The 12,521-nt window shown below is 36.3% G+C and overlaps 1 protein-coding gene across 1 annotated transcript; it reads right to left on the reverse strand.

Annotated features, from left to right (window-relative positions):
* Window positions 1-4,630: 4,630 nt before the first annotated feature.
* LOC120772990 (SRSF protein kinase 3) lies at window positions 4,631-12,402 on the reverse strand. Its single transcript, XM_040101903.1, has 4 exons — window positions 12,296-12,402; window positions 10,796-11,739; window positions 7,900-8,952; window positions 4,631-7,825 (listed from the first exon to the last, which is right to left on the reverse strand). Exons 2-4 carry the CDS (start codon window positions 11,466-11,468, stop codon window positions 6,897-6,899), a joined length of 2,655 nt encoding a protein of 884 aa, XP_039957837.1. The 5' UTR covers window positions 11,469-11,739; window positions 12,296-12,402; the 3' UTR covers window positions 4,631-6,896.
* Between the last annotated feature and the right edge of the window lie 119 nt (window positions 12,403-12,521).

Genomic DNA, 12,521 nt, shown 5'->3' on the forward strand with positions numbered 1-12,521 from the left:
AAAAATAATGCTGGTAGGGATTATTATCTTCCAAATTTCCCACTTTTACAGATTTCGCTATATATGATTTAGATATTGGCAACTGAATAAGCTATTTTGGCACGGTCTACTACCAGTTAATTTGCTTAACGTCGTTTCCCATACCTCACCACTCGACAGGAAATATCAGGCATAAGCCGTTAAGCAAGCACTTACTATACATATGTCGAATGCAAAGCAAAGTGCTACCAGAATCTATGGTGCTATGAATTTCACACAATTCTGTCACTGCAAAAGTAATTCGAAAGCTGAACAGCATAAACTATTAGAGGAAACAAAGCATGCACAATATTTGAGTGGCTACTTGAAAAGGGAGTCAAGGGCGGTGGATAATGGTGAACTTAAAGCGCCTGAGCAGCTGTCAGCAAACTCATCCTACTCGTCGCACGAACCGATGTGTGAAGTGCAATGCATTTTTGCACAAAACACATTTATATTCACACAATTGATGCAATAATATATAATATATGTATGTATATATTTATCGTGTGTAAATACCAAGCTTTCGTTCAACTCAAATGTTATTTGTTATTACTTGAAAAAGTACAATTTATTAGTTGCATTTGCTATTTCAACACTATCGGTTGAAAATTGCTGGATTTCATTCCAAATAAATTTCCAAGCATTGAAGGCGTCACGGAAGGCGTTCTCCGGAATAGCCTTGAGAGCCGTTGTCGTGGTGCTACTTCCAATCGGCTGCGATGTTTTGTCGAACCCGATGGGCCCTTCGTTTGAGTCTCTTGAGGACTTCCTCGTAAAACTTGGCGTTGATGGTTTGTCCAGGAGGAACAAATTCAAGGTGGACGATGCCTTTGATGTCAAAAAAGACAATGAGCATCGTTTTCACTTTGGATTTGCTCATTCATCAGCGACCTTTTGCCGGCCCTCCAAAAAGGCCTGGTAACAAACGCTGCATTTTCGGCTTGCTTGAGAAAAGTTCTGCGGTAGATTTATGGCCCTTTGCATTGAGCTGTATGAGATATACGACGATATTGACATAGTTCAGCAAATTAAAAGACATTTTTGGCTACCACGGAATCTTCATAGACTCACAGAGAGTGCACGGAGTACTCACCTGGTGCTATTTTGAGCCATATGACCTAATATCAGCCTATTATAATACACAATGGCCAGAATCATGAACCGGACATTTGTTTTAGCTCCTTACACAGCCAGCTATCCCCCTGCTGACTAAGAATCAGATACAAATATTTTAAGTTTAATTATTTACTTTATTGGGTTAGTGTTGTTTATAATCTGAATGCTCTCAACTATGACACTGTGACAATTTTCTCAAACTCTCCCGATTCTTAACATTGTTTAATGGTGCATTTACTTTTTTACCTTTAACTTGTTGCTATGTGATATTTGACCGAATCCATTCGTTATTATTTGTGTGCTTGTATGTATGTGTGTGTTCCCAATTTCGATATCTTTAACACTACTCAGCCGATTGGAGTTTTTTATTTTCATCTGCAATTTCATAGATTTACATATACATTTATATGTATGTTTGTATGCATGTAGGTATGCGGTCACATGGCTTAATAATTTATATTCTCTCCCTCTTAGGGGTTACATTTGTGTAGGTATTGTTGCTTTATCGTCTGTTATCTTACATTTTATAGGCAAATAAATTAGCTAAAATGCCACTGTTATTATTTTCAGCCATAAGCGCTGCGCTTATTTCCTGATTTTTACTTTCATATTTATATTTTTTATTTTTATATTTTATAAGCATGGTTTTCCTAGAGTTATCTAATTTATTCAATTATTATTTATCTACTTACTTCATTCTGTTTACTTTCTTACGATGCTTACTTGGATAAAGTGTTGTCATTTTCTAATTAAATGCTTGGAAGGTTGCTACATTTCCCGTTATACCTTCACTTGCTATTTTAAATGTTTTTCTTTTGTTTTGTAATGTTGGACCGTTATTACATTTGATATATTAAACCAGCTTAACACCTAAGTTACTATACATAAATATGTATGTATGTATGTATGTAAATACTTAATTGGGGAACCGCAGTTTAGATACTCTATGCGATTGTAAAGTAACATCTTCTAATACCACTTAAAGCATTTGTTGCGATTATCCGTTAGGTTTCAAGATGAATTCGCTGCGTCGCTCGCAGATACGCAGTTAAATACAATAACAAAGTCAAAAGATTCGAGTATATTTTCTTTTCGATTGCTGATTTTCTTATTATTCTTGTATTAAAGTGGCTGTGCAGTTGTGTTGGTGTATTCAAATCAAATTCGTAAGGCCACTTGGCTAATACATACAAATACAATGCTTACATACGATTATACATAATTATCATCGTTTATTTTTAACCGTTATGAGAACGAAAAGTCGCTTTGGTCAAACAAACCAATATATTTTATCTTCTCGCTAAAAATTATGGGTAATATTGGCTTGCATTTGCAATGCTTCTGATAAAAGATATACAAAAATTGGTCCACATAGAGGTCTTAGTCGCATCGGTGCATTGTCTTGGGGAAAAGTAATATTCCGATTAGGCTTCATGTAGGTTGTGGTAGTTCTGAAAAAGCAGTAATTCTCCAAACATAACCTCAAACAGTCAGTAAAAGAAAACAAATTGTCCTGTGGCCTAGTTCACCACGCTTAGTAGAGAGCTCACATGTATCGTATATAATATATACAGATATGTTTGGGTATCGCCACATGAGTATAGTATTCAAGGGTGACTATACTTTTAGTTTATTTTGAAACTAGGTCCTGGGGAAAAATACGTATAGAAGGAGCCAAGTGCACCAGCTTATTAATGGTGTATGCAATATTTGGGTCCTTATCGGAATATTTGGTTTCTAAAAGTATTTTTCGAACTCAAACTTAATTTCTGCAAAAAAAAATATACATATTTTGTTCAATTTTGTTTACCGAGGTCGGAATTTGAATTCCGGTATTTTTATGCATATTTATGCATAGGTTTACTTTTGGCTTCTGCTATTATGTTTTATTCGTTATTATAAGTGTTTTGATTTTGTTTAAAGACTCTTTGTGGCCCTTATCCTTTTAAAACCGTGAATGATTGTTTTTGATACTTCGTTAGATTTCCTCAATAAGCTCAATACGCTATGTTTCTTAGTTAATTAAGAAGTATAAATGGCATTATTATCCAATTCTACTAAGAATCTACATATTATATGTATATATTCTTTTTTTTGTTTTCACGCATCAAAACAATTTAAATTTTTATTTTATTCATGTTTGCTTTGTGAGTAAACATATGTACTATATGTACCAATCTAACGGTTTCAAACTACGCCGAAGAATCGCTAGCAACATTTTTCAGACACGTTACGCAAGGGTAAAAGGAACGGTACTCTGGAAGGAAGTTAGATAATATTCTGAAATTCTACTTCTTGCTACTTTATATGCAAGTTCAGGAGTAGCTTTCTAAGGAAAAGTCAATCAGCTGTCACAATGAAAAAGGTGAAGGTCTGAAATTTAAGTTGTTATGTTGTTATTGTTCGGTATCTCTTTTTATGCAATTTCTCTACAGACATACGTTTTTGAGCGCCTATTTAGAGAGCAAATCCTAAATGCATATGGCTTCTCGGCTTCATGTGCTGCGATTTTGTTTAATTTTTCCACATCGAAGCATCTCAGCATTTGCTCCCTTTGAAAGTTGAGCACGTCTCCACTTGTTTTGGCAAAGGAAGTAGAATTCAAGTACAAAAGGGGGGCTTAGCTCGGATTCGAAGCGAATATTGTTGGCATTCACTTGGAAATAATTAGCAGCACCTGACTTCGTAATCATTATCAATTGTCACATAATTAACTACTTGTATAGATGTATTCTTATTTATATTTATTCTTCTTACTAATGTTTAACATTAGGGTCCGCGCCGTTTTACAAACTATATGGATTTGAATTGATGTCGTGATACATATGTATGTATACCTTTATATATATATATATAAATATATATATATTTATTCATCGCACAACTGTTTTCAAACTGTTTTTAACAACTACACACAGATTTAATGATTTTCATTTGTTCAGCAGCCCGCCGGCAACGCTTTCCACGCTTGCCAATTGGACATCTTTTCGTTTATAATTCAACACTAACACTAAATAACACTACGACATTTCATAATTACATATGTATATATGTATGATTGTTTACTTTTTTATTTTGCATTGATGTACATATATTTATGGATGAATTTCCGGACCATTTTGCCTTATGATTGCATGTATTTATTTTTTGCGAATATATTTGCCAGTATTTTCTTATTTAAAATACCGTTAACATTTTTTACATTCTAATCTCAAAGTCGCCCTGTTTTACCTCTCATTTTCAACAATCTTGTATACGCCCGCATGAGTGCGCACAGCACTTGCCATTTTATGAATACTGCGCTAAGGTTTGAGGCGTTTCGCTTAGTTTTAGTTCATGTAATTTCTTCGAATGGTTTGGAACTGGAAGCGCAAACAGAAACTTATCTACAAGATATTTTTTGCAATCGGGCAGTTTGAACTTCTAAATCCAATGAATTCAAAATTGTTTCTGATTACTGATATTATTGTTACCAAATTAAAATACATACATATATGTATAACTCATTCTGCATTTAATATTACAGTAAATTTTAAATAAAGTAATTCACATAAAGCTTACGATTAACAGTTAACAGTTTTCCGGTTCCTGTTGTTTTTGTTCAGAATATGCACATGAATATTGAACGACGCTCATCTTCGTACATGTTCACTCATTAAGATTTTGTTCGGGTTACACAAAATAAAATTAAAAAAAAAGTAAAGCGAAAGAATTTTGTTATTCTTAAATTTCTTAGTCAATTGTAAGAAATTCAGTTAGAGTGGATCGATTCTGTTCAAAAAAAATAAATGTTCGGTGTTTTTGCACTACATAATTTTCATGCGTCGTATCTTGTGGAATTATTGTTAATAACAAGTTACACGATTTTCGTTTTCTCATTTACTGGAATTGTTAATACATTTCAAACCAAAATTCTTGTATATTTTGTCTTCAAATTATCTTATGATTTTTTTTATTTAGTATCACGATTTGGAGAATTATAACGATTACCAAAACAAATGTCATACTTCGAAATAAACAGTAATACATTTTCAAAACTCACTGCAACTTTTACATTTTTGTAAGTTTTTGTAGAATGTTAACTAAAAACTTGTTTGCCATAATTTGACACAATTTCTATTCATTTTACAAATTGTATTTATTTCTTAGTACATTATATTTTAAATGTATTACTTGCAAATGAAAACATTGTGCCTGAAAACCAACGAATTGTAATTTGCTTTTTTTCAAACTTTCATGTTAATAATTTAATCATTCTCTAGTACTTTTTTAGCACACATGAGTTTAAAGAATCCACCTCGTCCTCGTAAATGCTCGTATCTTTCGTTATTAAATTGCTCTCCGTTTTTTAAACAAGTTTCCAATTGATAATAGCGATAACAATTTTGCATATTTTATAATATAGAAATTTATTGTTTAAAAATTTTCAGCTCCTAATGAATCTTATTAAAAAGTCAATTGCAATTTTTGAAGCCAAAGGGAATGCTTTTCTCACAAAAACGTGAACAACAATGAAAATAAGAGCGCTTGGATAAAGAATAACAGCACAAAATTTCAATAAAAACAAAGATTAAATAAAAAAATGTACGTCAAAAATAATTTTTCTTTGATTTGTATAACGATTTATAAGCATATCAAGTATTTATCGACACCGTATTTCTCTGCGTCAAAGCGTTTTTTATATAATGGATATCTTGTTTAATTTTTGTCCGAAATTGCCTGTGAATCTCCATTTGTCCAATGGTCTATGCTCTAGCCAACCACTCTTCTAAGAAAATATTAATAATTTGCAAAATAATAGCAAATCGTCTTAAATTAAATAAGATACAAAGTGTTTACTTCTGTTTCTGGTTTCCGTTTCATAAGTAAAATAATTATGTATATATAGAAGCGAATTGCACAGTAATAAAAACATTATAATGATAAATAAAAATAAAAACTACCAGAGGACATGCTTTTTGATTTATTTTCTTCTATGTAATTTGTTGTTGTTATGCTGCTGTGATTAATTTCTTTCTGCTATTGTGCCCGTTATGCTGCATCGGCTACTGCGTCAACACCGCCTACGAAACGTCCTTATTACTCCATATAATGTGCATCGTTTGCTAATTTACGCCTCTTTCATATTATTTTTAATATTTTAAATTATTATTATTGTTATTAGTGTTTTTTTTTTTGTTTTAATAAATATTCAATCCAAATCTAAACGTCTATCAATAATGGCGCGCGTGCGCCAACGCCAACACCACCACACGACGCCGCTTGCCACGCCCACGCCAACGGCAATGCCAAAGTGCGCGCTCACGTTGGCGTCGCCGTCGCGCACGCTGCAGCCAACGTCACTTGCGCTGAAACATGCGCCGGAGCGTGTTGCGCCAGCACAGTGTTTGGCCAACTGCCGAAGCAGCCGCCGACGACGAGGGTGTCACTGCACCACCCGACACCGAACGCGTGGTGCGCTTATGCGACAGTAATGGCAATGGCAGCGAAGTGGTTTTTGTGGCCGCCAATGGTTTGCGTAGCGATGTGCACTGTACCACATCCAGTTCGGCCATGGCCGCTACCGCCAACATGCCACTTCCGGCATTGCGGGAAGTTAGGTGCGTGGAATGCATCACATTTGACGGTGATGGTGACGGCGACAGGGACAGTGAAATTAGTGTTGCAGATGGCGCTAGCGGCGAGGGCAATGCCGGCTCTGGTGGTGGTGGTGTTACGCTTGGTGCTGGCGCATGCGCGCAACAGCAAATCATTGTATTTTATCTCAGCCACGGATGCTTCAGGCAATCCGCAGCCGTTGCACGCTTCGTCCGATCAAATACCAACATTGGTATGAGAAAATCAGCAAAGGCCTCTGCATCGTCGCGTGGCCATTCGTACTTTTCCGATAGTACGTCCACCAAACCCCATGGCTTCAAGCCGGTGATGTTGCGCAGCTCACCTTTACGGTTGAATGCTTGCGATGCATACGCCCCGCGTAAGATTATATTATGGGGTATCGGACCCAATAATTCGATAATATGTGCAATGTGATCCTCATCGCGTGAGTAATTCTCGCCCGAATGGGGCTCGAATAGGTAGTCGCCAGTGGCCAACTCAAAAGCCATACATGCGGTACTCCAAATATCCGCTGATGTATCATAGCCTGCACCCAGTATTACTTCTAACGAGCGATACTGACGAGTCTGTATGTCCTCAGTAAAGTGTTTGTCAACCCAACAGGCATTGCCTAGATCGGCGATTTTAACATCGAACTTGCACGGTTCCAGAGCGGGATCCTTGCGAGGGATTGGCTTTACAGCCGGAGGTGAAGCTAATGCAGGCGCATATATTACCGGCTCGGATTTGGATTGCTGTGGGGCAGCTGCTGTCACTGTGCAATTAACAATTTTCTCATTATTATTGGCATTTTGTTTAATGTGAGGTGTAAGATTCGTATTCGACGTGTTGGTATTGTTGTTGTTCTTTATGTTGTTGTTTTGCTTTTTCGATGCCTTTGCGGAGGCATTTTTAGTCGCTGCGTTTTTCTTGTTTGCTGATTGTCCTTTGAGGGTCGGCGAAGAGCTACCTGAGTCATTCAACTCGTCTTTAATGGTGTGGCTATCACTGCTCGATGATGATTTGTTATCATTTTGCTGTTGTTGGTTTTCTTTTTCCTTTTGATGTTGTTGCTGTTGCCCTAAGTTTTCTTCAATTAAAAAAAAAACAAAAAAACATTTAATAATAAAAGAATAATATATATAAATTAAGTGTAGTACTCACTCTTATTTTTCTTCTTTTTTTTCTTCTTCTCGCCAGGAATGCTGTTTGTGATGACTTGTTCGGTTGCATTGTGAACAGCCGTCTGCTTATGCTGTTTTCGTGGCGAATTCGTATTTGAGTTGTTGCTGACGCGGCCTAGCAGCTGTTCCTCTTCATCGTCGTCATCTGCATCGCCATCTGCGTCATTGTCTTCTGCAATGACATGTTCTGCATCTTCGTCATCGCCATCTTCATCATCATCATGACCGTCGTCTGGGTCAGTGACATCGCCATTAACCAATTTACCGCCTTTCAAGCGCGCACGCTGCTCATTGTTGCCATCGCCAAAGCCATCATTGAGCAACAAGGTTCCATCATCAGCCGCTACTGGCGCTTCCCCGCCCTCCGGTACGCCACCGCCACTCTGTTCCAGGTAATCCCATTGCTTTTTAAACAACTCCAAACGTTTTTTTGCCTTTTTCTTTAGTTTCTTTTTCTTGTTTTTACTCATCTTGCCGGTAATTTGCGGTTCGCGATATTCTTTGGGAGCCCGACTAACAAACGATGGGAACATTTTATAATTCATGACATACAGTTCGGTAGCTTCGTTAGCCAACGAACGCACATACTGTTCATCGACACAAAGCAGCACATTCTCCGGCTTAATGTCGGTGTGAATAATCTTGCAACAGGAGTGCAAGTAGTCCAGACCCTCCAAAACTTGGCGTGTGATCGACTTAACATTTTCAATGGGTATGCCGCGGTAATTGGATTTACGTATAAGTTTTAGCAAATTGTCGCCAAGCACCTCGAACACCATGCAAATGTGTGTGCCATTTACGCCAGTGATCTTGAAGTCATCTAGCAGCTGCACAGTCTTCTGGCGACGCGGATTGCTTGGTTCCGAATCGCGCACCGATTTGAGTATCTTAATTTCGTCTTTCGCCGTCTCGGCAAAATGATGAGCTGATTTTACAATTTTTATGGCCACGTAACGTTTCTCCTGCAAATCCCAGCACAGCCATACGGTGGAGAAATGGCCCCATCCTAATTTACGAACAACATGATAACGTCCTATAAAAATATAGAATAAGTAAACAATGTCAACATTTAATTTATTTTTTATTTTTCTCTTATTTAAAAATTATATTATTATATGACCCAAGGACAAACCCTCAACATTAGTTTCGGAGCAACAAAAAGCATTTTCATTCCGCGCTTTTATATTTCTTATTTGATTGTTCTAAAGCAACAAACAATATTTAACGGTATAAAAATCACGGCAAAATAGCAAATAATAATGTACACACATATGTAAGTATTGATTTGTTTATAGAAAATAACCAGCTTTGTTTTATGACGCCAAAACAGATGCACCCATACTATCATTATATGATTCACAAAGCTAAAAACAAAAAACAACGAAAAACACTTGAATGCACCTAGTAAATAGACAAGATCATAGAAACCAGTGCAATCCGGCAGTAAATTCATTCCGTTGTAATCGGCTTTACATTCTTTCAAAAGATTCTAGACAGTAAGCAATACTACTGCGGCACCGTTAAATATATTCATGCCATACCCGGTTCCAGCTTATTTTATTTGTCCATTTTAATTGTATACTATATGTCACTCTACTTGATTTTTTTTTACACCATGTTGCAGTTGTGGTTGTGCGAACAAGTACAATTATATTAAAGAATATACTTATACATATATCCAATGAGACGGGGCTGATTTGTGGCAGCTCATTTCAATGTCACTTTGTGAATATATTAGTACAATGGGCTCATCACCATCCACTTCAGTCCTCCCGCTCTCTTTCAAGTGGCCTTAATGGTGCGGTTTCGTTGGCTTGCCACCAACGACTGACCAATATACTACACTGGACAGACGACACAATAAACTATAGTTGTATTTTTGAGAAATTGCACAAATTTAATTAACTCGACAAATTGCAAATTTCGAATTTTTGTCTGAACTGTCACACTACTCGATTGACTATTGTGCTGTAGTGGAAAATCAATATTAAATTTCTTTGACTTCTAGTAGCATTTAATGTTTTCTTTTTATATAAAATATTTTTAATAGCGCTATTATAAACTTAAACTTTGTGTATTTGCAAACACTGCCTAACTATTTAATATCACACAAAACCGTTATAGAGTTTTTAAGTCTTTTCGGTGTTTAGTCATGAGATAATAGGCTTGGAAGCGATATCTATTAAAAAATGGCTAACTCACAAAACAGCCGTTTTTACGACAGTCGGTCGATGTAACCGCAACTAAACGCATTTTTACCTGATCAAGGATTGCCAACTGATTAAGTCGACTACGAAATGCGTTCCAAGTAAAAACTAATTGCAATATATGTATGTAGATATACAGATATGTATATATGTACGTACATATGTAATATTAAAATGAAAAGAAGATGCAAAATAATAACAATATACATATATAAAGTATGCGGGTGTGGTTACAACATAAAAATGTACTTTTTATGCAAAAGTATACAGCGAGGAAAAAATAACCATGAACACATTTTATTGATGTTTTTGCACTTCCTTGTTGCTTCTCGGCCTAATCACAAAAACAATGATAATAAGTTAGGATAAAACCAAACCAATTGTTTTTGAGTACTAACTAAAAAAACGTGCACATGCCAGGAATGAGTATCTGAAAAAGGCATGCATACATACACACATACATATGTACATATGCATGCACAATAAACGAAATCCTAAATACATATTTCTTGGCTCACTAAACTTAAAGAAAAACAAATATACATATGTACATATTTACAATCATACATAGGTATGCAGTATTTGTTGCTACATAACACTGATAACAAAACCTGCCGTGTATTTAGCAACAATTCTCTTTTGTTTCATCTTATTATTTCTAACATTTACCTTGAAACAAGTCGCCAATATTCACAGGATGATAGCCCCCTTTGCAGTAGTCTTCCTTCAATTCTTGCTCCTCATTTTCACTATTCAATTCGGAATCTTCCGAATCGTTCGATGAACTGCGTGGCGGGTATTGGTATTGTTGCTGTTGCTGTTGTTGATTCTGAGGATCGTCATATTGATGCTGTTGTATATTCTGAAACTGTTGCTGCACATGGAAATTGTTCATACATTTTTGCTGTTGCTGTTGTTGCTGCTGCGGCAACAACTGCTGCTGATAGTTAGAAGAGTACTTTTTACCTCCTCCACTAGCGCCACCGCCACCGCCACCACTGACGTTATTCACCGAACTTCTCAGGTGTGCACTATCGTCTAAGTTATTGGTAGACCCTGTAGCTGGCGTATTAGTAGCTAATGAACCTGTGCCACTTGTGGATGGGGCTCCACTAAATGATTTAGACATTTTCGCAGTGATTTCACCTTCAGGCGAAATAGGAGATGTTGGTGGAGCACCACTTGCGTTGCTATTATTAGAATTTCCCGGTGTCTGACCAACACCACTACCGGAACCACCAGCCACGCCATTCTGTTTACCACGCTTCTTGTTGGGCTTATGCCGTTTCTTCTTGGCTTGTATAGCCAGAACTCGCCTGTTGACGTCAGCCTTTGTGTTCATTTCAATGGTCTTTAAGCTAGCAGCCGCTACTTTTATCGTTAAGACAGCTGTTGTTTTTGTTACCCTTATTTGAGATGCTGCAGAATGATAGCAAACTGTTTTTGGTCAATATCGCTCCAGCTGCTACAAATATGCTAAATGGATAATAGTTCTTTTTCTCGAATAGTTTTAATGTTTTGAGAAAACGTCTTCTTCTATTGAAATATTGAATTTTTGTCTTCGTATTGTATTTTTCTTTCTTTATTTCAGCCACACCACTTCCTTGGTCGCACTATAGAAATTGTTGAAAAAGAAAAGTTGGTAAGATTTTTTCTTCGTTATAAATTTGGCTAGGTTTCGTCTCTTCTTTTAGAAGTACGTCCACCGCCTACTCGAAAATTCATTCAAAGATTTTTCACTGTGACAATTTTTCACAAATTTCCTAGCTTGAAAATTAAACTATCAAAATTTTTACTAAACTTGAAAAGATTTTCTCCGCTCAAGTTTTTTTCGTGGTAGAAAAAGAAATTAAACAAAAAACGCAACCGAACAAAATTTTATATAGAACTTCCAATTAGATCATTCATTCTATCTTTCTCTAACCCAAAGTCAAACTACCCAAAATTTCAACTACAACATAGTCTATTTCGTTTTCGCAAATTCGATAGCCATACGTTTGCGAATGTCGTCAAGCGACAAGTATGTCAAAGAACTTGCATTGCCAACTACATTCGTCCGTGCTTTTGCAATGTTTCGCATATTTTTTCAATACAACTGTTACTATCATGAGGAAGCTTCCACCTGTAACAATTGTGAAATATTCTGATCTTTCTAATGACTACACTTACATTTCTTAGGAAATGCGATGAAAGAAAAACCAATCAAAACTTTGCTCCATCTAGAACTATTTTCACTTATTACAGAGAATGTTCTCTTCTTCTCACCCAAGTTCATTTAAACATGTGGTTGGAATCGCTGCTTTACCATCAGAGTTGCAATTTCATAAACAAAAAATTTCGGAAGCAATAAGCGTTATTCACTAAGTGTTAAAAAAATAATTTGTTTGTAGCATCT

This window comes from Bactrocera tryoni, chromosome 3 (assembly GCF_016617805.1).
Source record: "Bactrocera tryoni isolate S06 chromosome 3, CSIRO_BtryS06_freeze2, whole genome shotgun sequence".
Lineage (NCBI taxonomy): Eukaryota > Metazoa > Arthropoda > Insecta > Diptera > Tephritidae > Bactrocera > Bactrocera tryoni.

What these genes read in the sequence shown, in the direction of transcription:
- LOC120772990 (XM_040101903.1), bottom strand. Translation starts at nt 11,468, where the DNA reads ATGAACACAAAGGCTGACGTCAACAGGCGAGTTCTGGCTATACAAGCC. An exon ending in TATTGGCGACTTGTTTCAAG is followed by an intron (nt 8,953 to 10,795) that starts GTAAATGTTAGA and finishes ATATTTTTATAG; the next exon opens with GACGTTATCATGTTGTTCGT. An exon ending in AAAAAAGAAGAAAAATAAGA is followed by an intron (nt 7,826 to 7,899) that starts GTGAGTACTACA and finishes TTTTAATTGAAG; the next exon opens with AAAACTTAGGGCAACAGCAA.